Consider the following 19,719-nt stretch of genomic DNA (forward strand, 5'->3'; position numbering starts at 1 on the left):
TCACAGTCAGCCATCCTGAGAGTCGATGCTAATAGCAATCAAAACTCAATTACAACAGGAGGGCCCACCTACCCTAGACAAGGGACATTCCTGGAGCACCCAGCACAGGTGATCAAGGATATGAGCCATGGGGTCCCACAAGGCACCTACTATATAAGGTCACCCTAGTAAGACTGAGATTAATAGCAGATCTCCCTAAAATATAGAAAAAACACAAAGGAAGCAAAAATGGGGAGACAAAGAAACATGCCCCCAAATTAAAGAAAAGGAGAAATGTCCAGAAAAATAACTAAATGAAATGCAGGCAAGGAATTTACCAGATATACAGTTCAAAAGAATGGTTATACAGATGCTCAAGGAACTGAGTGAGAATTACAACAACCTGAAAAAGAACATAGAAACTATAAAAAGGAACCAGTCAGAAATGAAGAATACACTAGAAGGAATAAACAGTAGGTTGGATGAACAGAGGATAAAATCAGCAATTTAGATGACTAGGTAGAAGAAAACACCCAACCAGAGTAATGAAAGAAAAAGAATAAGAAAACTAAAAGTTAAAAAATAAGAATACTTTAAGTGTCTTTTTTGGACAAGATGAAGTATACCAATATCCACATGAAAGGGGTACCAGAAGAAGAAGAGAGCCAGCAAGGGATCGAAAAATCTATTTGAAGAAATAAGACTGAAAACTTCCCTAACCCAGTGAAAAAAAACGACACACTGATCCAGAAGCGCAGAAATTCCTAAAGAAGATGAATCAAAGAGGCCCACACCAAGATGCATCAAAATTAAAAGGGCAAATGTTAAGGACAAAGAGAGAATTTTAAAAGCAGCAAGAGAAAGACAGTTAGTTACCTGTAAGGGAGATCCCATAAAACTTTCAGCTGATTTCTCTACAGAAACATTTCAGGTCAGAAGGAATTGGCATGAAATATTAAAATGGTGACAACCAAGGACCTACAACTAAGACAACTCTATCCAGCAAGGCTATCATTTAAAACTGAAGGTGAAATAAGGAACTTCCCTGAGCAAATAAATAAATAAATAAATAAATAAATAAAGGTATTCATCACCACCAAACCAATATTACAAGAAATGTTAAAGGGTTTTCTTGAAGAAGAAGGAAAAGGAGGAAGAGGACGAGGAGGAGGAAGAGGAGGAGGAGGAGGAGGAGGAGGAGGAGGAGGAGGAGGAGGAGAAGGGGAAGGGGAAGGAGGAGGAGGAGGAGAAGGAGGAGGAGGAGGAGAAGGAGGAAGAGGAGGAGAAGGAGGAGGAGGAGGAGAAGGGAAAGAAGGAGGAGGGGGAGGAGGAAGAACATAGTTAAAAGATTAACATGGCAATAAATATGTACCTATCAATCACTTTAAATGTAAATGGATTAAATGCTCCAATCAAAAGACATAGGGTAGCTGAATGGATAATAAAACAAGACCCATATATATGCTGTTTACAGAGACCCACCTCAGAACAAAAGGTCCACACAGACTCCACGTAAAATGATGGAAAAAGATTTTTTCATGCAAATGGAAAGGAAAAAATGCCAGGGTAGCAATTCAAGAAGAGGATATAACCCATGTAAACATTTATGCACCCAACATTTGAGCACCTGGAAATATAAAACAAATCTTGATGGATGTAAAAAGAGAATTCGACATTAATACAGTCAAAGTACTGACATTAATGGATAGATCTACCAGACAGAAAATCAACAAGAAAATGGTGGCCTTAAATAACACACTAGATCAGATGGATTTAATTAATATCATCAGAGTATTTCACCCCAAAGAAGCAGAATATACTATGTGAACATGGAACATTTCCTAGGATAGACCACATGTTAGGACATAAAATAAGTCTCAATAAATTTAAAAGGATTGAAATCATATCAGGCATCTTCTTTGACCACAATGGTATGAAACTAGGAATCAATCACAAGAAAAAAAACTGGAAAACACAAAAAGTCATGGAGGCTAAATAACATGTTACTAAACAATGAATGGGTTAACATTGAGATCAAGAAAGAAATAGAAATATACCTTGAACAAATGAAAATAAGAACACAGCAATCCAAAATTTATGGGATATAGCAAAAACAGCACTGAGAGGGAAATTCATAGCATTACAGGCCTATCTCAAGAAACAAGAAAATTCTCAAATAAACAGTCTAACTTTACACTTAAATGAACTTGAAAAGAACAACAAACAAAACCCAGAATGAGTGGAAGGAAGGAAATAATAAAGATCAGAGCAAAAAGAAAGAAAATAGAGTTTAAAAAAATATAAAAGATCATTGAAACCAAGACCTGGTTCTTTGAAAAGATAAACAAGATTGGCAAACCTTTAACAGACTCATCAAGAAAAAGGAGAGAAGACCCAAATAAATAAAATAAGAACTGACACCAAATACATAGGATTGTAAGAAAATATTACCAATGACTATATGCCAACAAATTGAACAACCTGGACAAAATGCATAAATTTCTAGGAACATACAACCTTCCAAAACTGAATCAGTAAGAATCATAGAATCTGAATAGACAGATTACAACTAGTGAAATTGAAGCAGTAATAAAAACAAACCCTCCCCACAGCGTAGGCTGGTGTGACTCATTTGGTTGGGCGTCATCCCATGCATCAGAAGGTTGCCTATTGGATTCCCAGACAGGGCACATACCTGGGTTGCAGGCTTGATCCCTGGTGGGGTGTGTGCAGGAGATAGCTGGTTGATATTCTGCTCCCACAATGATATTCTTCTCTCTCTTTTTTCTTTCCCTTCATCTCTCTCTCAAAAAATAAATCAATAAAAATATTAAAAACAAACAAAAAGTTCCTAATAAACTAAAGTCCTGGACCAGACGGCTTCACAGGAGAATTTTACCAAACATTTAATGAAAAACTAACACCTATCTTTCTCAAACTATTCCAAAATATTCAAGAGGAGGGAAGACTCTCAAGCTCATTTTATGAGGCCAGCATTATCCTCATTCCAAAACCAAATAAAGACACTACAAAGAAAGAAAATTATAGGCCAATATCCCTGATGAACATAAATGCTAAAATCCTCAATAAAATATTAGCACATTGGATCCAGCAATACATTAAAAAGGTCATACACCATGATTAAGTAAGATTTGTTCTGGGGATGCAAAGTTGGTACAATATCCACATATTAACCTGATACATCACATAAACAAAATCACAGGATCACATCAATGGATGCAGAAAAAGCACTTTATAAAATCTAGCACCCAATTATGATAAAAGTTCTCAGTGAAGTGGGAATAAAGAGAACATACATCAAAATAATGAAGGCCATATATGACAAACCCACAGCCAAGATCATACACATCCAGCAAAAACTACAAATATTCCCCTTAAGATTAGAAACAAAACAGGGCGGTCTGCTTTCACCACTCTTATTCAACATAGTACTGGAAGTCCTAGCCACAGCAATCAGACAAGAAGAAGAAATAAAAGGCATCCAAATTGGAAACAAAGAAGTAAAACTGTGGGGGTTTTTTGCAGATGACATGATACTGTCTATAAAGAACCCTAAAGATTCTACCAAGAAACAACTAGAATTGATAAATGAATTCAGTAAAGTATCAGGATACAAAATAAATATCCAAAATCAGTTTCATTTCTGTATACCATAATAAATTATCAGAAAGAAAATAATCCCATTTACAATTATATTTAAAAAAATAAAAATAAAATACCTAGGAATAATTCAACCAAGGATGTAAAAGACCAGTACCCAGAAAATTATAAGACACTGAAGAAAGAAATTGAAGAAGATAAAAATAATTGGAAGCATATAGCATGTTCATGAATAAAAAAATTAACAAAATCAAAATGTCCATACTATCCAAAGCAATCTATAGAATCAATGCAATTCCTATCAAGAAAACATTGGCATATTTCACAGAACAAAAACAAATACTTATATGGAACATGGATAGCTACAGCAATCTTGAGAACACAAAGTCGGAGGTATCCCACTACCTGATATCATACTACAAGGCCACAGTAATCAAAACAACATGATACTGGCACAGAGTCAGTATATAGATCAATGGAACAGAATAGAGACCCCAGAAATATACCCATGCTGTAATGGTCAATTAATATTTGACAGAGACAAGAACATACAATGGGGTAAAGACTGTCTACTCAATAAATGATGCTGGGAAAATAGAACAGATACATGCAAAGAAATGAAACTAGACTACCTTCTTACACCATAAATAAGAATAAACTTAAAATGGATTAAAGACTTAAGTATTAGACTCAAAACCATAAAATCCTAGAAGAAAACATAGGTAGTAAAATTTCAGACATTTCTTGTAGAAATATATTTTTCTAGTATATTTTCCTGGGCAAGGGGAAGAAAAGATAAAATAAACAAATGTGACTACATCAAACTAAAAAAGTTTTTGCACAGCAAAGGAAACCATTAACAAAATGAAGGCAACCCACTGAATATATTTGCCAATGACACGTCTTATAAGGTGTTAATTTCCAAAATATATAAAAAAAATTATACAACTCAACATCAAGAAAACAAACAATCCAATTAAAAAATGGACAAAGGACCTGAGTAGACACTTCTCCCAAGAGGACATACAGAAGGCCAATAGACACATGAAAACATGCTCAATTGTAGAGAGAGCCTGGGAAAGGCCCCTGAGCTGATTGTCATCTGAATTCAGCGGTGCCCGGCAGAGCCATGCCCTGGAAACAAACCTTGCCAGAGGCAGGTGTGTTGTCAACCTGACCTTCAGCTCAGGTGCCAGGAGGTGGGTTTCATTATCTAAATCCAGCCAAGCACCAGGAACAAACACGATTATCCAGCCCACCCAGAAGTGACGATTACAGAGAAGCCATAGGAATGCACATAATCTCCTTTGTCCTGGGCTTTAGTAAAACTTCCTGGTATTTTGCTGTATAAAATAAATGCGCTGTATGGGCTCTGGGTCACTGTCTCTCCATCAGAGGACACCTTACCCGCCTGGCCCTAGCTTTTTCCTTCCATCTCTGTGTCTGTCTCTTTCTTTCATTTTCTCAATCCCCAGCCGCCCCTACTCAGGAACTGGACCACTCTCTAGCCACGATGGACATGGAAAAGAGAGAAATATTTATACTCAGTGTCACCTAGCATCAGAGAAATGCAAATTAAAACCATAATGATATATCATCTTAAACCTTTAGAATGGCTACCATCAATAAACCAACAAACAACAGTGATAGTGAGAAAGTGGAAAAAAGGGAACTCTTGTGCAATGTTGGTGGGAATGCAGATTGGTGCAGCCACTGTGGAAAGCAGTATGGAGTTACTGCAAAAATTTAAAAATGGAATTGCTTTATGACTGAGCAATTCCACTTTTGGGAATATAGCTGAGGAAACATGAAACCTGAATTCAAAAGAATATGTGTACCCCTACGTTCACTGCAACGTAATTTATAATAGCCAATATTTGGAAGAGGTCCAGGTGTCCGTCAGATGATTAGATAAAAAACAGTGGTACATTTACACAATGGAATACTACTCACCTGTAAAAAAGAAGAAAATCTTACCTTTTGCAAGAGCATGGACAGACATGGAGTGTATTATACTAAGTGAAATTAGACAGTCAGAGAAAGACAAATATGATTTCACTTATATGTGCAATCTAATGAACAAAATAAACTAACAAACAAAATAGAAACAGATTCATAGATACAGAGAACAGACTGACAGTTGTCAGAGGGGAGAAGGCTGGGGGCCTGGGTGAAAAAGGTGAAGGGGTTAAGCAAATAAAACTCTCAAATCCTCAAAACCCTCATAGATAGGCAACAGTATGGTAGTTAGCAGAAAGAAAGGGGGGTGGGAGGAGTTAGGAGAGGGTAAAAGGGTTTGATAAATGGGGATGGAAGAAGACTTGATTTGTACTCCTGAAGCCTATATAATTGTATTAACCAATATTACTCCCAATAAATTCAACAATCAAATGAAAGAAAATTATAAAAAATAAAAAGAAAGGCTTTTTCTCTTGGGCATGTCAGTTTCCAAAAAGGATTTTTCCAATCTCCTGCTCAAGGGTTATAAACATGGATGCAGACTTGTACTTTATCTTTTTGTTATCTATGTGATCTCACTCCTGCCCTAAACTGTGCAGATCTCCATTACTGCTCCTGCCTTTTATAAGGGTAGAGGAGAGCCAGTTGCCCAGGGGCATTAAGATAGGGGAGAAGACCTGGATGTCTAAATGGCCTCTATGCAGACTTCCCACCAATCTTCCAATTTTGAGTGCCACCCATACTTTAACCTTCAAAGGTACATGGGGTCTTTAAGTCCTATGCTTTGGGCTTTGACAGAGTTAATTAGTTTGAGTCTTGTTGGCTTTCCCCTCTGCAGAAATGGGTTTTAGCTCTTTCCAGTCATTAACTCTGTTACCACCCACCCAGCTATTTTCCATTCTCCCAAGTGTTGCTTGCCACCCTGTGTTGTTATGCCTCCAGTTCTCTTTGTCCTTGTGGATTTTGCACCATTGGTCCTTGTACCTTTTTCGATCCTTTATCATTCTTTTACTGGGATTTTGATAAGAAGTAAAACCAATCACATGTATTTGGTTTGTCAGGAGTCCCTACCTCCTTTCTTGAAAACTGGGTTCAGGTATTAATTCATGTTGGAACCACTTCCAAAGATAGAGCTGTTATTCTGTACCACCCTCTGATCTTTTAAACATACTTTTATACCTTTCTTCACCACACTGCACTGTAATTTATTTGGTTATAGCTCTACTGGACTCTAAGTTCCCTGGGTTTGCACCTGTACCTTATTTATTTTTTTATCCTCACAACTAGAGGCCCGGTGCATGAAATTTGTACAATGGGGGGGGGGGTCCCTCAGCCTGGCTTGCGCCCTCTTGCAGTTCGGGAGCCCTTGGGGGATGTCTGACTGACTGCTTAGGCCCACTCCCTAAGCCGTCAGTCAGACATCCTTAGCACCACTGTGGAGGTGGGAGAGGCTCCTGCCACCACTGCTGCGCTCACGACGCTCCCCCTGTGGAAGCGCACTGACCACCAGGGGACAGCTCCTGCATTGAGCGTCTGCCCCCTGATGGTCAACGCGCGACATAGCGACGGTCATTCCTCCGTTCGGTCGATTTGCATATTAGCCTTTTATTATATAGGATACTGAGTGCTCAAAGATGTAATTTAAATGAATAGATGGGTGAAACTATTCAAAGAGAGAGGTTAGAGATAGTACCGGTGGCCTGACCTTGTAAGGAAATCCTATATAATGAAAGCCTAATATGCTAAGTGTCCAGTCGTCGGGTCAGCCGTTCAACCAATCAAAGCATAATATGCTAATGATATACTAAGGCCACTCAACCACTGCTATGATGTGCACTGACCACTGGGGGCAGATGCTCTGACCGGTAGGTTAGCTTGCTTCTGGGGTCCAGCCAATTGGGACTGAGCGAGATGGGCCAGACACACCCTGGAGCCCTCCCATGGTCCCTCCCCAGCTGGCCAACCTCCCACGTCCCGCCCCGGCCCTGATCATGCACCAGTGGCGTCCCTCAGCCTGGCCTGCACCCTCTCCAATCCGGGAACCCTTGGAGGATGTCAGAGAGCCAGTTTTGGCCCGATCCCACAGGCCAGGCCAAGGGACCCCACTGGTGCACGAATTCGTGCACTGGGCCTCTAGTAGAAAATAAAAAGAGAAATATTTTTAGAATGTTATAAAGTGAAACAGAAGAACACTGTATACAGAAAAACTAAGAATGATGGCTCCAAATTTGACTTGTTCTTAACTGTTCTCAGGATTCAGGCTAAAGATGATGTATATTTTGCTGTGTGTTTTTTGGTCCTGTTCTAATTTGTCTTTTAAATAAGGCTAGACACTATAATCCTCTGCTGACAATTGTCCTATCATTGATTTCCTGCTTTTCTTCAAGCTGACAGATTTAGGCACAGACCGTTTTTTCAATTCCTTTTTGGGGCCTAACAAAAGTTTCTCCAAACAGCATTATAAACAAATGTCAGAAATTTAACACTAGGATAGATTATGAATTATGTAACTCATTGGGTCATAATGTAATATTAGGTGTTTGGGTAACAGGGCTTCATTTTAATTTGGCTTTGTTTCCATGGAAGCATTAAAGAATTCTGTAGTCTAATATTAGCTGAATTTCATGTTTTTAACTTTTTTCTAAGTTTTTGTTTGTTTACTAAGTACTTACTCTGTGCCAGACATTAATGTATTTCATTCTTACAACAACTTTGTAAGGCATGATGATCTTATCTTTATATTATAATTGAAAGGGAAGTGTAGAAAGAACAAGTAATTGGCAAAGATCACAGACAAAGTAGAACATGGATTTGAACCCAGATTTAACCACTTCAAACTTTATGCGCTTAAACAATAGGCTATATGGCCTATGAATAAAATTACAATTCTATCTATAAATATAACAGCAAGGTATTGTTTCTACTGCCACTGTGATATGTTGACTTTACCTGAGTATATAAATTATGAGCTCAGAGCCATAAAAATTCTATAGCCATTGACTCAACATAATCACTGCATTTGACATCTCAATTTAAAATTGATACAATGTAGAATTAATTTGTTTTCGTTATACTTCAAAATCATACACTTGTTGACTTGCTTATCTTAAGAAGGTGATTTGATTTTAGATATATTTAGTAATTACTGGTAAAGCTGTGATCCAATGGAAGCAATACGTTTGGAGGAATGTAAAAACCAACTAGCAATTTCCTTCTGAAATACAGTGTTTAGAAGAAAGGTGGCCCCTGCGCATGAACCCATGAGTGTCATCGTACTTGAGAGCAGACTTCTCTCTAATCCTTTACTCAAACCAAATTTCTGGTTCAAGAAGAACATTGCCAATTGGTAAGTAGGATAACTGCCAAGTTTCAACATTTCCCAAAGGCAACATGATATTCCATCTTATCTGCGTCCTCAATACCCTTTTCTCCTCTTCTTTTGCTTCTCTCTCGCTCCTTATCTACATTCCCATTGCCTTATTCCTAGAAGGCCTTGCAGTTAGGTAACTGTCATAATTACAGTTATGGGGTGCTACAGGCTTAACCAGGCCAGTAGCATGCTGGAGCCAGCTTGAGAAATGATTGCTAGATATTCAGGAATTTTGGGAGCGGACTGTTAACTTGGTAGCTTGGAATCAGCCATGGAGGAAACATGTACACCATGGAAAAGGATAAATATTATAAACTGCCCCACCTCACCCCAGAGAGCTAGTTCATCAGCACACCATTGGGTATCATGCTCTCCAGGGGATCTTTCACTTTCGTCAGGTACTGCTGACCTAAAATTAGAATCAAATTGAACTTCTATGGCTGGGATTTCTCTAATAGGAACAAACAATGGGAAAATTCTTAGAGGCACTGCCCAAGTGTTACTATATAGACAAACAGCTAGACCATCTTCTGAAAACCAGCTCTACTGATACATTGCTAGGAGATAGGTGGGAAATTATAAAATTTTTTATAAAAAGCATTGCCTTTCTGGGCCAAGGATGATTTCCAAAGGCATATGTGCATATAAAAGCTCTACAAAATATGTATTATTCTATAACATTGATACATTGAATCAGACTGTTAAGTATTTTCAGAGTTACCAATGAGAGCAGTGAATAATGTACAAAAGTGGACTATGCTCCTTAAAAAGAACAAAGAATTTCAAACCTCCACAGAGGATCTGAAGATAACAGCCTATACGGCGAAAACCTAAATTTACTAATAGAGTACCAATTAAGTAATCTAGTGGTTTCCAAAGCTGAAAGTAAGCCTTAAAAATTCCTAACTGTTGAACTAGTGGTTATAGAAAAAGCCAGACTTAGCTACCTAAGTACAGCAAGCTACATTTACTCATATTCCCAGAATATTTTCTTTGAAATGGGGAAAGGATGAGTTGTGCTTAATAGAAAGTAGCTATCTTTTCCATGTATTTTCTCTACGCTTCTCTCGATTTTCAAATATTCAGTGTCTGTTGTGTGCCAGGCACACTATAAAGGATGAGAAAGTTCCAGTCCCACAGTGTTTGTGTCAGATGGCTCCACCCATTTTTAAGTACATGGTACTATTCAGACTCCTCAAAGAGATTCTACCAGCAACATATAAAATACTTAGCTTCTGATTAGTTTACTGTAATTAGAAAACAACATGTGAAAGCCACAACCTTTCAGCTTTTTGCTGCCACAAGAAGAGCCACCAAGAGCCTTTTGGAGAAGAGGACTTGATTTCTGAGGAAAACTGTGGTATAGCTATTAACAGCCTTCTTGGGAAGAATCCAAAACTAAATAAAAATATGTAAAAAGTATGCCTTGTAAAGAATATTATGAAGTGTAGTCAGAAGAATTTTGGCTTATAATGAACCCAGGCTTCTGAAAACATAGAGTCTAAAACGAATAAAAATTGATTCTTAATAATGGGCTCTTAGGATGACAGTTACAGTGATGCTTTGAGTTTGTTGTTATAGTTGCTGATTATAAGAAAAACGCATGTTCCTATCAAAGCATGTAAAACTAATGAACACACTGTATACGCAGGGCTTAATACATACTCTCTTGCACGTTGTACTCATTAAAACAACTATCAATGAATTCATTAAACAAAAATTCAAAGCAATAGTGGCTTCAGAGCTATTAACTCTGGAAGCTTGAAATGTAGCAAAAACATAAAGGATGGAGATAACGCACATGACTGACTTAGTTTATCTAAATATAACAGTTCTTTTGACACTAGGCTAAGGAATTAGGGAAAGATGGGGGTCAACAGTGGTGGATGGCACGGGAGGTTATTTGCCTGGCCTTCGCTGCTGACCTAAAGAGCATCGCAGGACTAACAGGAACCACCCAAGCAGTGCCCCAAACTACTGGAGAACAAACCTGGCCTTTTAATTTTTATAATGTAAAGTAAGTCCTTTGGCCACTAGATGGAGATGAGGTTACTCTGCCAGGAACAAGGGAAGCTGCTGGCAGTCAACAAGTAATACGTATGTTGTGGAGAACCTAGTCTTCTTTCAATACTTCTAATCAAGCTCCTAAATCAGAAGCAGACTCATGTTGAATGAAGTATCCATAAATGAGAAAGAGCTCGAAGGACTGAACAGGAGGAGAACTGTAAAAGACACATTTTTACTTGTTATTACTGTTGCTCCCAGGATAATTCGTATTTAGAGTTAGTTGTGTAAACTGCTTGTAAAGAATAACATGAACTGGTCTAAATAAGAGCAATTAAATATGCTGTCTCATTGTTTACCAAGCAATGAGAAGGAAGAGGAGAGACATAACCAAAAATTAAAACAACGGCAGACTATTTGGACAATGAATCCCATCTGTTTAGACATAAAGATAATTTGTTTCTCAGTTTGAATCTGTACATAAGTATACATTTTCAATATGAACCAACATGGATCAGGGAACATCAGAGATGGAAGGAGAATGTTAGATAACATCTATTCTAGTTTTCCAAATGGAACTACAATTTAATTCTGAATTATGTAACTTCATTACTGAATAAGTCTTATTCCTGTGACAGCAGAACATTGAACTGGAAGCATAGTTATATATTTCCAGGAAAATAGTTGGTTTGGGGAAGATCAAATATTGCCCTGTATAATACAGCCAAATATTTTATTTTTTGAGATGTTAGGTACTATAATTGTTTACTCCTAACTTAATAATCATATATAGTCAATAAATACCTATTCAGTATTCAGTTACATAAAAACAAATGAATAATTTGTGACAATTTAAAATAATTCCATTTGTTGTCAAATAGCTTTAATGACCAGTGTAATTTAGTATATATGAATGTGAGCATAAACAAACCTATTAATTTCCTGTTGCGTACGAATCATTATGTTAGGAGCTGAGAATATAGAGATGCACAACAGAGTCAGGAAAGACACTGGGAAGAGAAAAGCTACACAGCTGAACACAAATAGGGGTTCATTTTTGTAGTAGTCGACAACAGTTACCAAAATCATGAGTAAAAGTCCTTTTAAAGTTCTGTTGTAAATGATAAACTTAATAGGCCACAAGTGCTGACCATAGGAAAAACATGACAGATGTCTATAACACATGAGAAATTAAAAATAAAAGATTCAAATACAATAGTATTTACTATTAGGTATCAATCACTGTAATGAAAATAGAAGCTTAATTAAAAGGGCGAAGCAATTAATGTTTAGGATAATAAAAAAAAAAGAACCACAGTTGATTACTATTCTAATTATTGTTATGGATAGTAACCAACATTCAGTCTGTTGCTGTGATAAATCCATTGCACTTAATGACATATTTATTTTAGAGCTATACATTTGTTTTAGCTTAATTAAAATAATATATGAATACCATTCCAAAAGGATTTGAGGTTGCTTGCTTATACTGGTTTGTGATTTTCAAAATGTTACTTTCAGCATTTAAGAATATAAGAGAACTACGTATTATTCATTCACAAATATATATATTTCTCCTTTAAGGAAATCACAAAAATGACCACATAAAACAGTAATTATTAATCAGATATCAATGGAATAGTTTGTGGAAATTTCTTATCTCGGTAATTGGCTCTTTGCAGAGCAACACAGCTGGCAGAAACCTACCTTTCTTTTTAATGGATAAAAATGAAATGTAAACAAGGAAGTTTTCTTCTGAAGATTAAAATAAATAAATTATAAATAAATGTTTTTATAATATGCTTTAGTATTTATGGGTACACAGGCTTCCTCATTGTTCACATTAGTTCCAGCCAGCAGCTAGATTAGTTAATGACTGACCCATTTTTGGAGTCTTGGGGTTTCCTCTCACTTTGGACACCTGTTCCCATACACCTTTCCAGTGTAGGGTTGGGTCTACTTATTCTAACTGCTAAACTTGCATTATCCTATCTAATAAAAGAGTAATATGCAAATTGACCATACCTCCGCTACACCCACAAGCCATGTCAACCAGCCAATCGGAGCGAGTATGGAAATTAACCCAACCAAGATGGCTGCAGCCACAGAGAGAGCAGGAGGCTTGGGTTTCCCTGGCCATGGAGGAAGCCAAGCTTTCTGCCTGCCCTGGCAGGCCCATGCCTCCATTCAAGGCTACAAAGTTTCAATTATAGAAGATAAATAAATCCCAACAAAAATGGCAGCAGTCACGGAGCTGGAGAGAGCAGGAGGCTTGAGTTGCCCCCGACGATGGAGGAAGACAAGCTTTCCAGCGGGCCCAGGCCTCCACTCAAGGCTACAAAGTTTCAATTATAGAAGATAAATAAATCCCAACAAAAATGGCTGCAGCCACGGAGCAAGCAGGAGGCTTGGCTCCGCTCAAGGCTACAAAGTTTCAATTATAGAAGATAAATAAATCCCAGATACCAGGGCCTCTGCTTGGGTCTCCGGGGGGCGTGGCCAGCCTGCAAACCACCACAGGCCCCTCGCCCAAGCTGCCCCACACCCCACCCTGATCCGGGACACCCTTCAGGGAAAACCAGCCAGCCCCCACCCGTGCACCAGGCCTCTAACCTATCTAGTCCCATCTAATAAAAATTAATATGCAAATTGACTGTCACTCCAACACACAAGATGGCTGCCCCCATGTGGTCAAAGATGACTGCCCCCATGTGGACACAAGATGGCCGCCACAAGATGGCCAGCAGGGGAGGGCAGTTGGGAGGGACCAGGCCTGCAAGGGAGGGCAGTTGGGGGCAATCAAGCCTGCAGGGGAGGGCAGTTAGGGGTGACCAGGTTGGCAGAGGAGGGAAGTTGTGGGCGACTGGGCCTGCAGGGAAGGGCAGTTGGGGGGGACCCAGGGCTGCAGGTAAGAGCAGTTGGGGGGGACCAAGTCTGCAGGGGAGGCACTTAGGGGTGACCAGGCTTGCAGGGGAGGGCACTTAGGGGTGACCAGGCCTGCAGGGGAGGGCAGTTAGGGGCAAACAAGCTGGCAGGGGAGCAGTTAGGCATCAATCAGGCTGTCAGAGGAGTGGTTAGGGGGTGATCAGGCTGGCAGGCAGAAGGGGTTAGGGGCAATCAGGAAGGCAAGCAGGTGAGCAGTTGGGAGCCAGCAGTCCTGGATTGTGAGAGGGATGTCCGACTGCCCGTTTAGGCCCGATCCAGGTACCTGGACATCCCTCGAGGGGTCCCAGATTGGAGAGGGTGCAGGCTGGGCTGAGGGACACCCCCCCCCCATGTATGAATTTCATGCACTGGGCCTCTAGTCTATGTATAAAAGCCTAAGTGACCATTAAGACTGGTCGACTGAACGACAGTCGCTATGATGTGCACTGACCACCAGGGGGCAGACGATCAATGCAGGAGCTGCCCCCTGGTGGTCAGTGTGCTCCCACAGCCAACTTCCTATGGCCGGCCAACCTCCCACAGTCCCTCCCCCCCGACTGGGCGAGACTGCCCCAATCGCTGGCCAGGCCGAGGGACCCCACCATACACATATTTGTGCACCAGGCCTCTAGTCTGGAAATAAGGAATTTGGTAAAAACACATCTCTATTAGATGCACAGTTTTGTTTATCTTCTCTAGTCTAAAGGTTTTGACCTTGTAAAATGAGCTGCATTTCAGATCCTCAGTATCTCAAGTGGAGATGCTGACAACGATGGGAGTACACGTGAGAAGAGATGCAAAGGTGGTGCTGGAAAATGATTAATGCTTAAGGTTAAAATATAAAAGTTGATTGTATTCACATGCAGTGCTATGAGGAACCTGTATATTTAAGCACTGTCAGAGAAAAAGGCACATTTTTACTTTTTCACTATCTAGATGGATAAGATTGGCCCTTTTCTGGGTCTGATATTTATTTTAGCCATTAAAGCAACTATATTTGAGTCGTTGGGCTAGGAGTTTTCACAACTAGAGTTTTACCACTTAAGGGTGCATATTCATGAACTCAATTTATACTTGAATATGCACCCTTAAGAGGTAAGTTCAATTCAAGTGGTACCTGCATATGTCTGTCATCTTGTCCAATCATGTTTCTCCATTCCATGAGTGAGCGCTGCAGATGTTCAAGTCCAGTTTCCCAAAGCCTGATGTGACCTCCCATATCAACAGTAACAACACCACCTCTGCCCCACTCAGCTAGCAGTGCATCTGTGTCTGAAATAGTAGATATCCATGTGGTATACGGGGAGAGAAATTCTGATCTGAAAAAGAAATCACAGTATTCAAGCAATTTGTAATCTAGGTAATGAAGCTAGTTTAACCTGATTTAGGTGCATTAAACTTGCTATAAAGAATTCTAATAATAAGCACATTAAAAGGTATCACCAGATCCATCTGTGAGTAAAAAAATACACATTTAGTTACTGGTTATTTACATTTTTTTTCTGTATTTATGGACCCCAGATGACATTAGTATTCATTGTCAGAAAGAAAGAAACTCTAAACAAACTCATATTTCACAAACATGCAGCATAAGGTCAGTGCTGAAACTGATGTTTTGTTTATGTGTTTTAACTTCCTTTGTATTTTGCCTTTTCTAACTTAGAAAATCGTAAGGATTTATAATAAAGAATTTATATATTAGTTGTATTATATATTTCATACATATACATTTCCTTTATTTTATATTTCTGATACATATACAGTCATTTCTAGGAATGAAACTTTTGCCTATAAGTGTCAATTGCATACATACTCCCTTTATTATCTATATAGCTCTTCTATATAAAGTACATACATTAGAAATTCTAATTACCAGTTTGGCTCTCTAAAAACTTCTGATATATTCTATATAATAAAAACATAAACTATCATTGTTGATCTGGTAAAACCACAAAACCACTATGTATTAGAGAAATTCTTATAATATACCAAAAATAAACCAAGACTACTTTGACTTTTCTTTTCGGTCTGCCTTGTAGATTTTAAACACAGTGTAACACAGCCAGCTATTCTGGAATGCAGAAGTCTTAGAAAATGTTTATGTGAAGAGAATGATAACAGTAGGATGGGAACAAGTGTTTCAGAACTACTTTGCAGTGTTAGAAGGACTCAAAGAAAGTAACATTTGATATAATACAGGATATAACTTATTGTGCTCTCCAAAAAAATATTTACTTTAGAAAATAAATTAGTAGGTACAGATGGTGAAGTAAATGACTATTTAAGAATAATGAAATGTATCCATGTGAAACTATGTTTGAAACTCTTCTAAGAGCACTCAAGATGTGTGCGTCTAATGAGCACTGTATATACTGCTTGCATATTTAAATTTCCATGAAACTGGAAATTTACAAGGGCAATTTCTTCAACATGTCAATAAAAAGTTCAGAAAAAATTACTTTTCTACAACAATTTGTATACCAGGTCTAGAATCTCTTCACCTTTAAAAATAATAATACACGTTTCCCTTATATATAACAAGTTCTTTAAGAAAAACATAGAATTACAGTAGAGTGAAACGTAGATTTACATACACCCACATACAAGGGCTAGGGAGTGTCATTTTACAAATGCAAATAATGTAAAAATTTGAGAAACAATACTGAAATTTTACTGAAGGCAAATGTGAGATACTCATTTTGGTCTTGCAGTTACATATAATTTTACTGTATTTTTTATTATTTGAAGTTAGCCATCAAATGAAAAATTCCTGATATCTAGCAGAATGCTCAGTTTAAGTACTTAGCAATAAAACTGAAATCCAAATGGGTTGTTCCCTTGGATTTCATATATGCCAAAATATGACAACAGTTAATCTCAAGAGAAACTCAGATATACTGACAATGAACAGACAGAATCACATGGCACTTAAAATGTGGCAAGTCCACATTTAGAAGTTTTATAAGTGTAAACTACACAATAGATATCAAAGACTTAGAGAAGTAAAGCATCAAACAGACTGTCAAATTACAGCGGGAAGGTTAGGGAGAGGTGGGGGAAATAAGAGATCAACCGAAGGACTTATATGCATGCATATAAGAGTAACCAACGGATGCAAAACATTGGGGGGTGAGGGCATGTATGGGAGTGGGGTGGGGGGGGCAATGGTAAGATATGTACACATATAATACCTTAATAATAAAAAAAAGAAAAAGAAAAAAAAAGACTTAGAGAAAGTAAGAAATATAAATTATCTCATTAAATTTTTATATTGAATATATGTCAAAATGATAATATTTAATATACATTGGGTTAAATAAAACGTTAAAGTTAATTTCACTTCTTTTTACTTTTTTAATGTGCTTACTAAGGAGTATAAAATTACATATGTGGCTCACATTATATATTTCTACTGAACAGTGCAGCTCTAAATGAATTATGGTGACCAGCTGGCACTGGTTATATATACAATTGCTCTCCAGATGTTCTTTCTATAGCAGGTATAACATATAAGTTATAGAGAAAATTAAAAGAAAAACACATAAATAAAAAGCTAGGGCTAATGAGGCAGAAATTAAGACAAATAATAAAAACATCATTTAATGCTTTAGAAATGTAAAATAAGTTCTTTCCTTTTGTAACTTGCACTAATAGTATATTTTAAAAAGCATATCATTAATATGTAATAAAGACTTTTCCCAAATGACTAAAAGCCATTTTCCATTAAACTGACACAAGAAGGTATACTTATATATGTTGGAATAAGTAAATATTTCTTTGGATATGTTTTCATTATTCATATTTCTTGAACCTGAATAAAGGGTAAAGGAAACTGTGTTTCTGAGTTATTTTGTACTGTCATGCTGAGCTATTTTCTTCTGGGAGTTGGAGAAGGGGCTAAAAAAGGGGGGGCGCGGTCTGGTGATAATTTAGGTCATTGCCAAGTTCCAGTGTCCCTGGTCTTCCTGTGACACTGGAAGGCTTTCTGGGCTTCTCCACTTAGGATTTCAAGTGATGTTTTAAACACAGTGTTGTGAAGGCTCGGTTGCCTGTGAGGGAGTATATGTGAGGAGGGGATGTTAGACCACGGCAGGTACACAATCAGGTTGAAGGAGCTCATGGCTGGAGGCATCCAGAGAGGGATGGGCTACTGGCAAGGACCTCTGTGTTCAGACGCAGAGCATCATTGCTTTTCCTTTCCTACCCTCAGTGTAGCTAGTGTGAATGCTTTGCTTCTGTCCCTGGACAATAATAAAAGCAGTGACTGACACCGTGTTTCATTCCAAATCTCTGAAATCCTTTGACCACAATGTGGCCGTTACTATTGTGCAATAACATATTTTAAAACAATATCAACCAAATGATATTTAAATTACTTTGATAGTTTGAATACACTTACCTCAGAAAACTAACATTAAATTAATAAGTATGAAAATTTCTATTATACTAAAAATGCTGTTTCAGGTACAGAAAAATGTATCATTAGGACATATCAACAAAAGAGAAAGAAAACTACAAGGCTGATAGATTTATAGCTATGTAACATTTGAACATTCTTCCAAAATGAAAATGAAAATTGCAGTAAGGCATGCAGAAGAACAGCAAGATATAAACCAACTGTAGCTGAAAAAAAAAGAGCTTTCTATTTAAGGAAGCAGAAAGCACACATTTATTCAAAGTACTTGTTAAAAAGTCACTCTTTTTTCTTTTAATCTAACATACAAGCTAAGAACAAAAGTGGAAATGGATTACCTGGGAATAGGGATATATCGGAGTTTTTTTGATTGAAGATCAGTGACTTCTATATAACCAGATGTTTGTGGAGGGGTAACATCTGCAAATAGTCATGACATGAACAAAGTACTAAATTACTACATGATACCAATATAGGAACAACAACCACAAAAAGCACAAATCCTATTAAAAGTGGAATGAAGTTATTAATAGCTTGAAGCAGGACTCTTAGGATTCGTGTTTGAGAGATGAGGAAGCTGAAGCTTATAGAAGTAATACAATCATGTGGTGGTTTGCTTGAAGTTATATAGCTGTAGAGTAATGGAGATGGCTTTCAAATGCATGCTTTTCTGGCTCAAATCTATGATCTGTCTACCACTCCCCACAGCTCCTACTTGAGCTGGCCCTACGGCAAGAACAGTTTAAAAAATAACCCCATTTTACAAAATCTGGGCTACTACTGTCTCTTAAAAAAAACAACTTCCCCTACACAGAACCCATACTTTTAAAGATTTTTGTCCATCTAATCTTCTTATAAATTATGATTACAATGATACATCAAAAATGTCCACACTGTGGGAAGGCTGGGGAGTGTTGGGGAGGGGGGAAGAGATCAACCAAAGGACTTGTATGCATGCATATAAGCACAACCAATGGACACAAGACATTGGGGGGGTGGGATGAGGGCATGCGACAGCGGGTAGGGGAGGCTGGGGGAAGGTCAATGGGGGGAAAAAAGGGAGATATATGTACTAATATATGTAATACTTTAAACAATAAAAAAAGCTAAAAAAAAAAAAGTCCACACTGAATTTATCACATGTAGTTTACAAAAAATAGGAAACATAGTTATTTTATTTCATATTTGCAGTTGAAGGTTTTTGAATGGGGCCACCTGAAAAACTCAAAATCTCTCTTACATATTCAACAAACATGGTTGAGCTTACTTTGTACCAGACATAATGCAGAGCACTGGGGCAGAGAATAAAGAGGTGAGGAACCCCCAGCATAAAGAGAAAAGTTATTTTTTGAAAAACAGAAAACAAAAATCACAAACACAGCCCTTAAGGTCTTGGAAAGAGTTCCAGGGTGGGAATCACAGACCTAGGGCCAGGTGTGAGCTGCAG

General features: G+C 38.0%; 1 protein-coding gene across 1 annotated transcript in view; it reads right to left on the reverse strand.

Annotated features, from left to right (window-relative positions):
- Positions 1–19,719, reverse strand: part of VWA8 (von Willebrand factor A domain containing 8) — a 407,937-nt gene that overhangs the window by 95,879 nt on the left and 292,339 nt on the right. Inside the window, exons 36-37 of the mRNA XM_080659387.1 lie at positions 18,611–18,692; positions 14,976–15,177 (exon numbers count right to left, since the gene is read on the reverse strand). Coding sequence (XP_080515513.1) covers positions 14,976–15,177; positions 18,611–18,692 — 284 coding nt within the window. The remainder of the gene's footprint in view (positions 1–14,975; positions 15,178–18,610; positions 18,693–19,719) is intronic.

The sequence above is a fragment of the Plecotus auritus genome, assembly GCF_963455305.1.
Source record: "Plecotus auritus genome assembly, chromosome: 3".
In the NCBI taxonomy this organism is placed as follows: Eukaryota; Metazoa; Chordata; class Mammalia; order Chiroptera; family Vespertilionidae; genus Plecotus; species Plecotus auritus.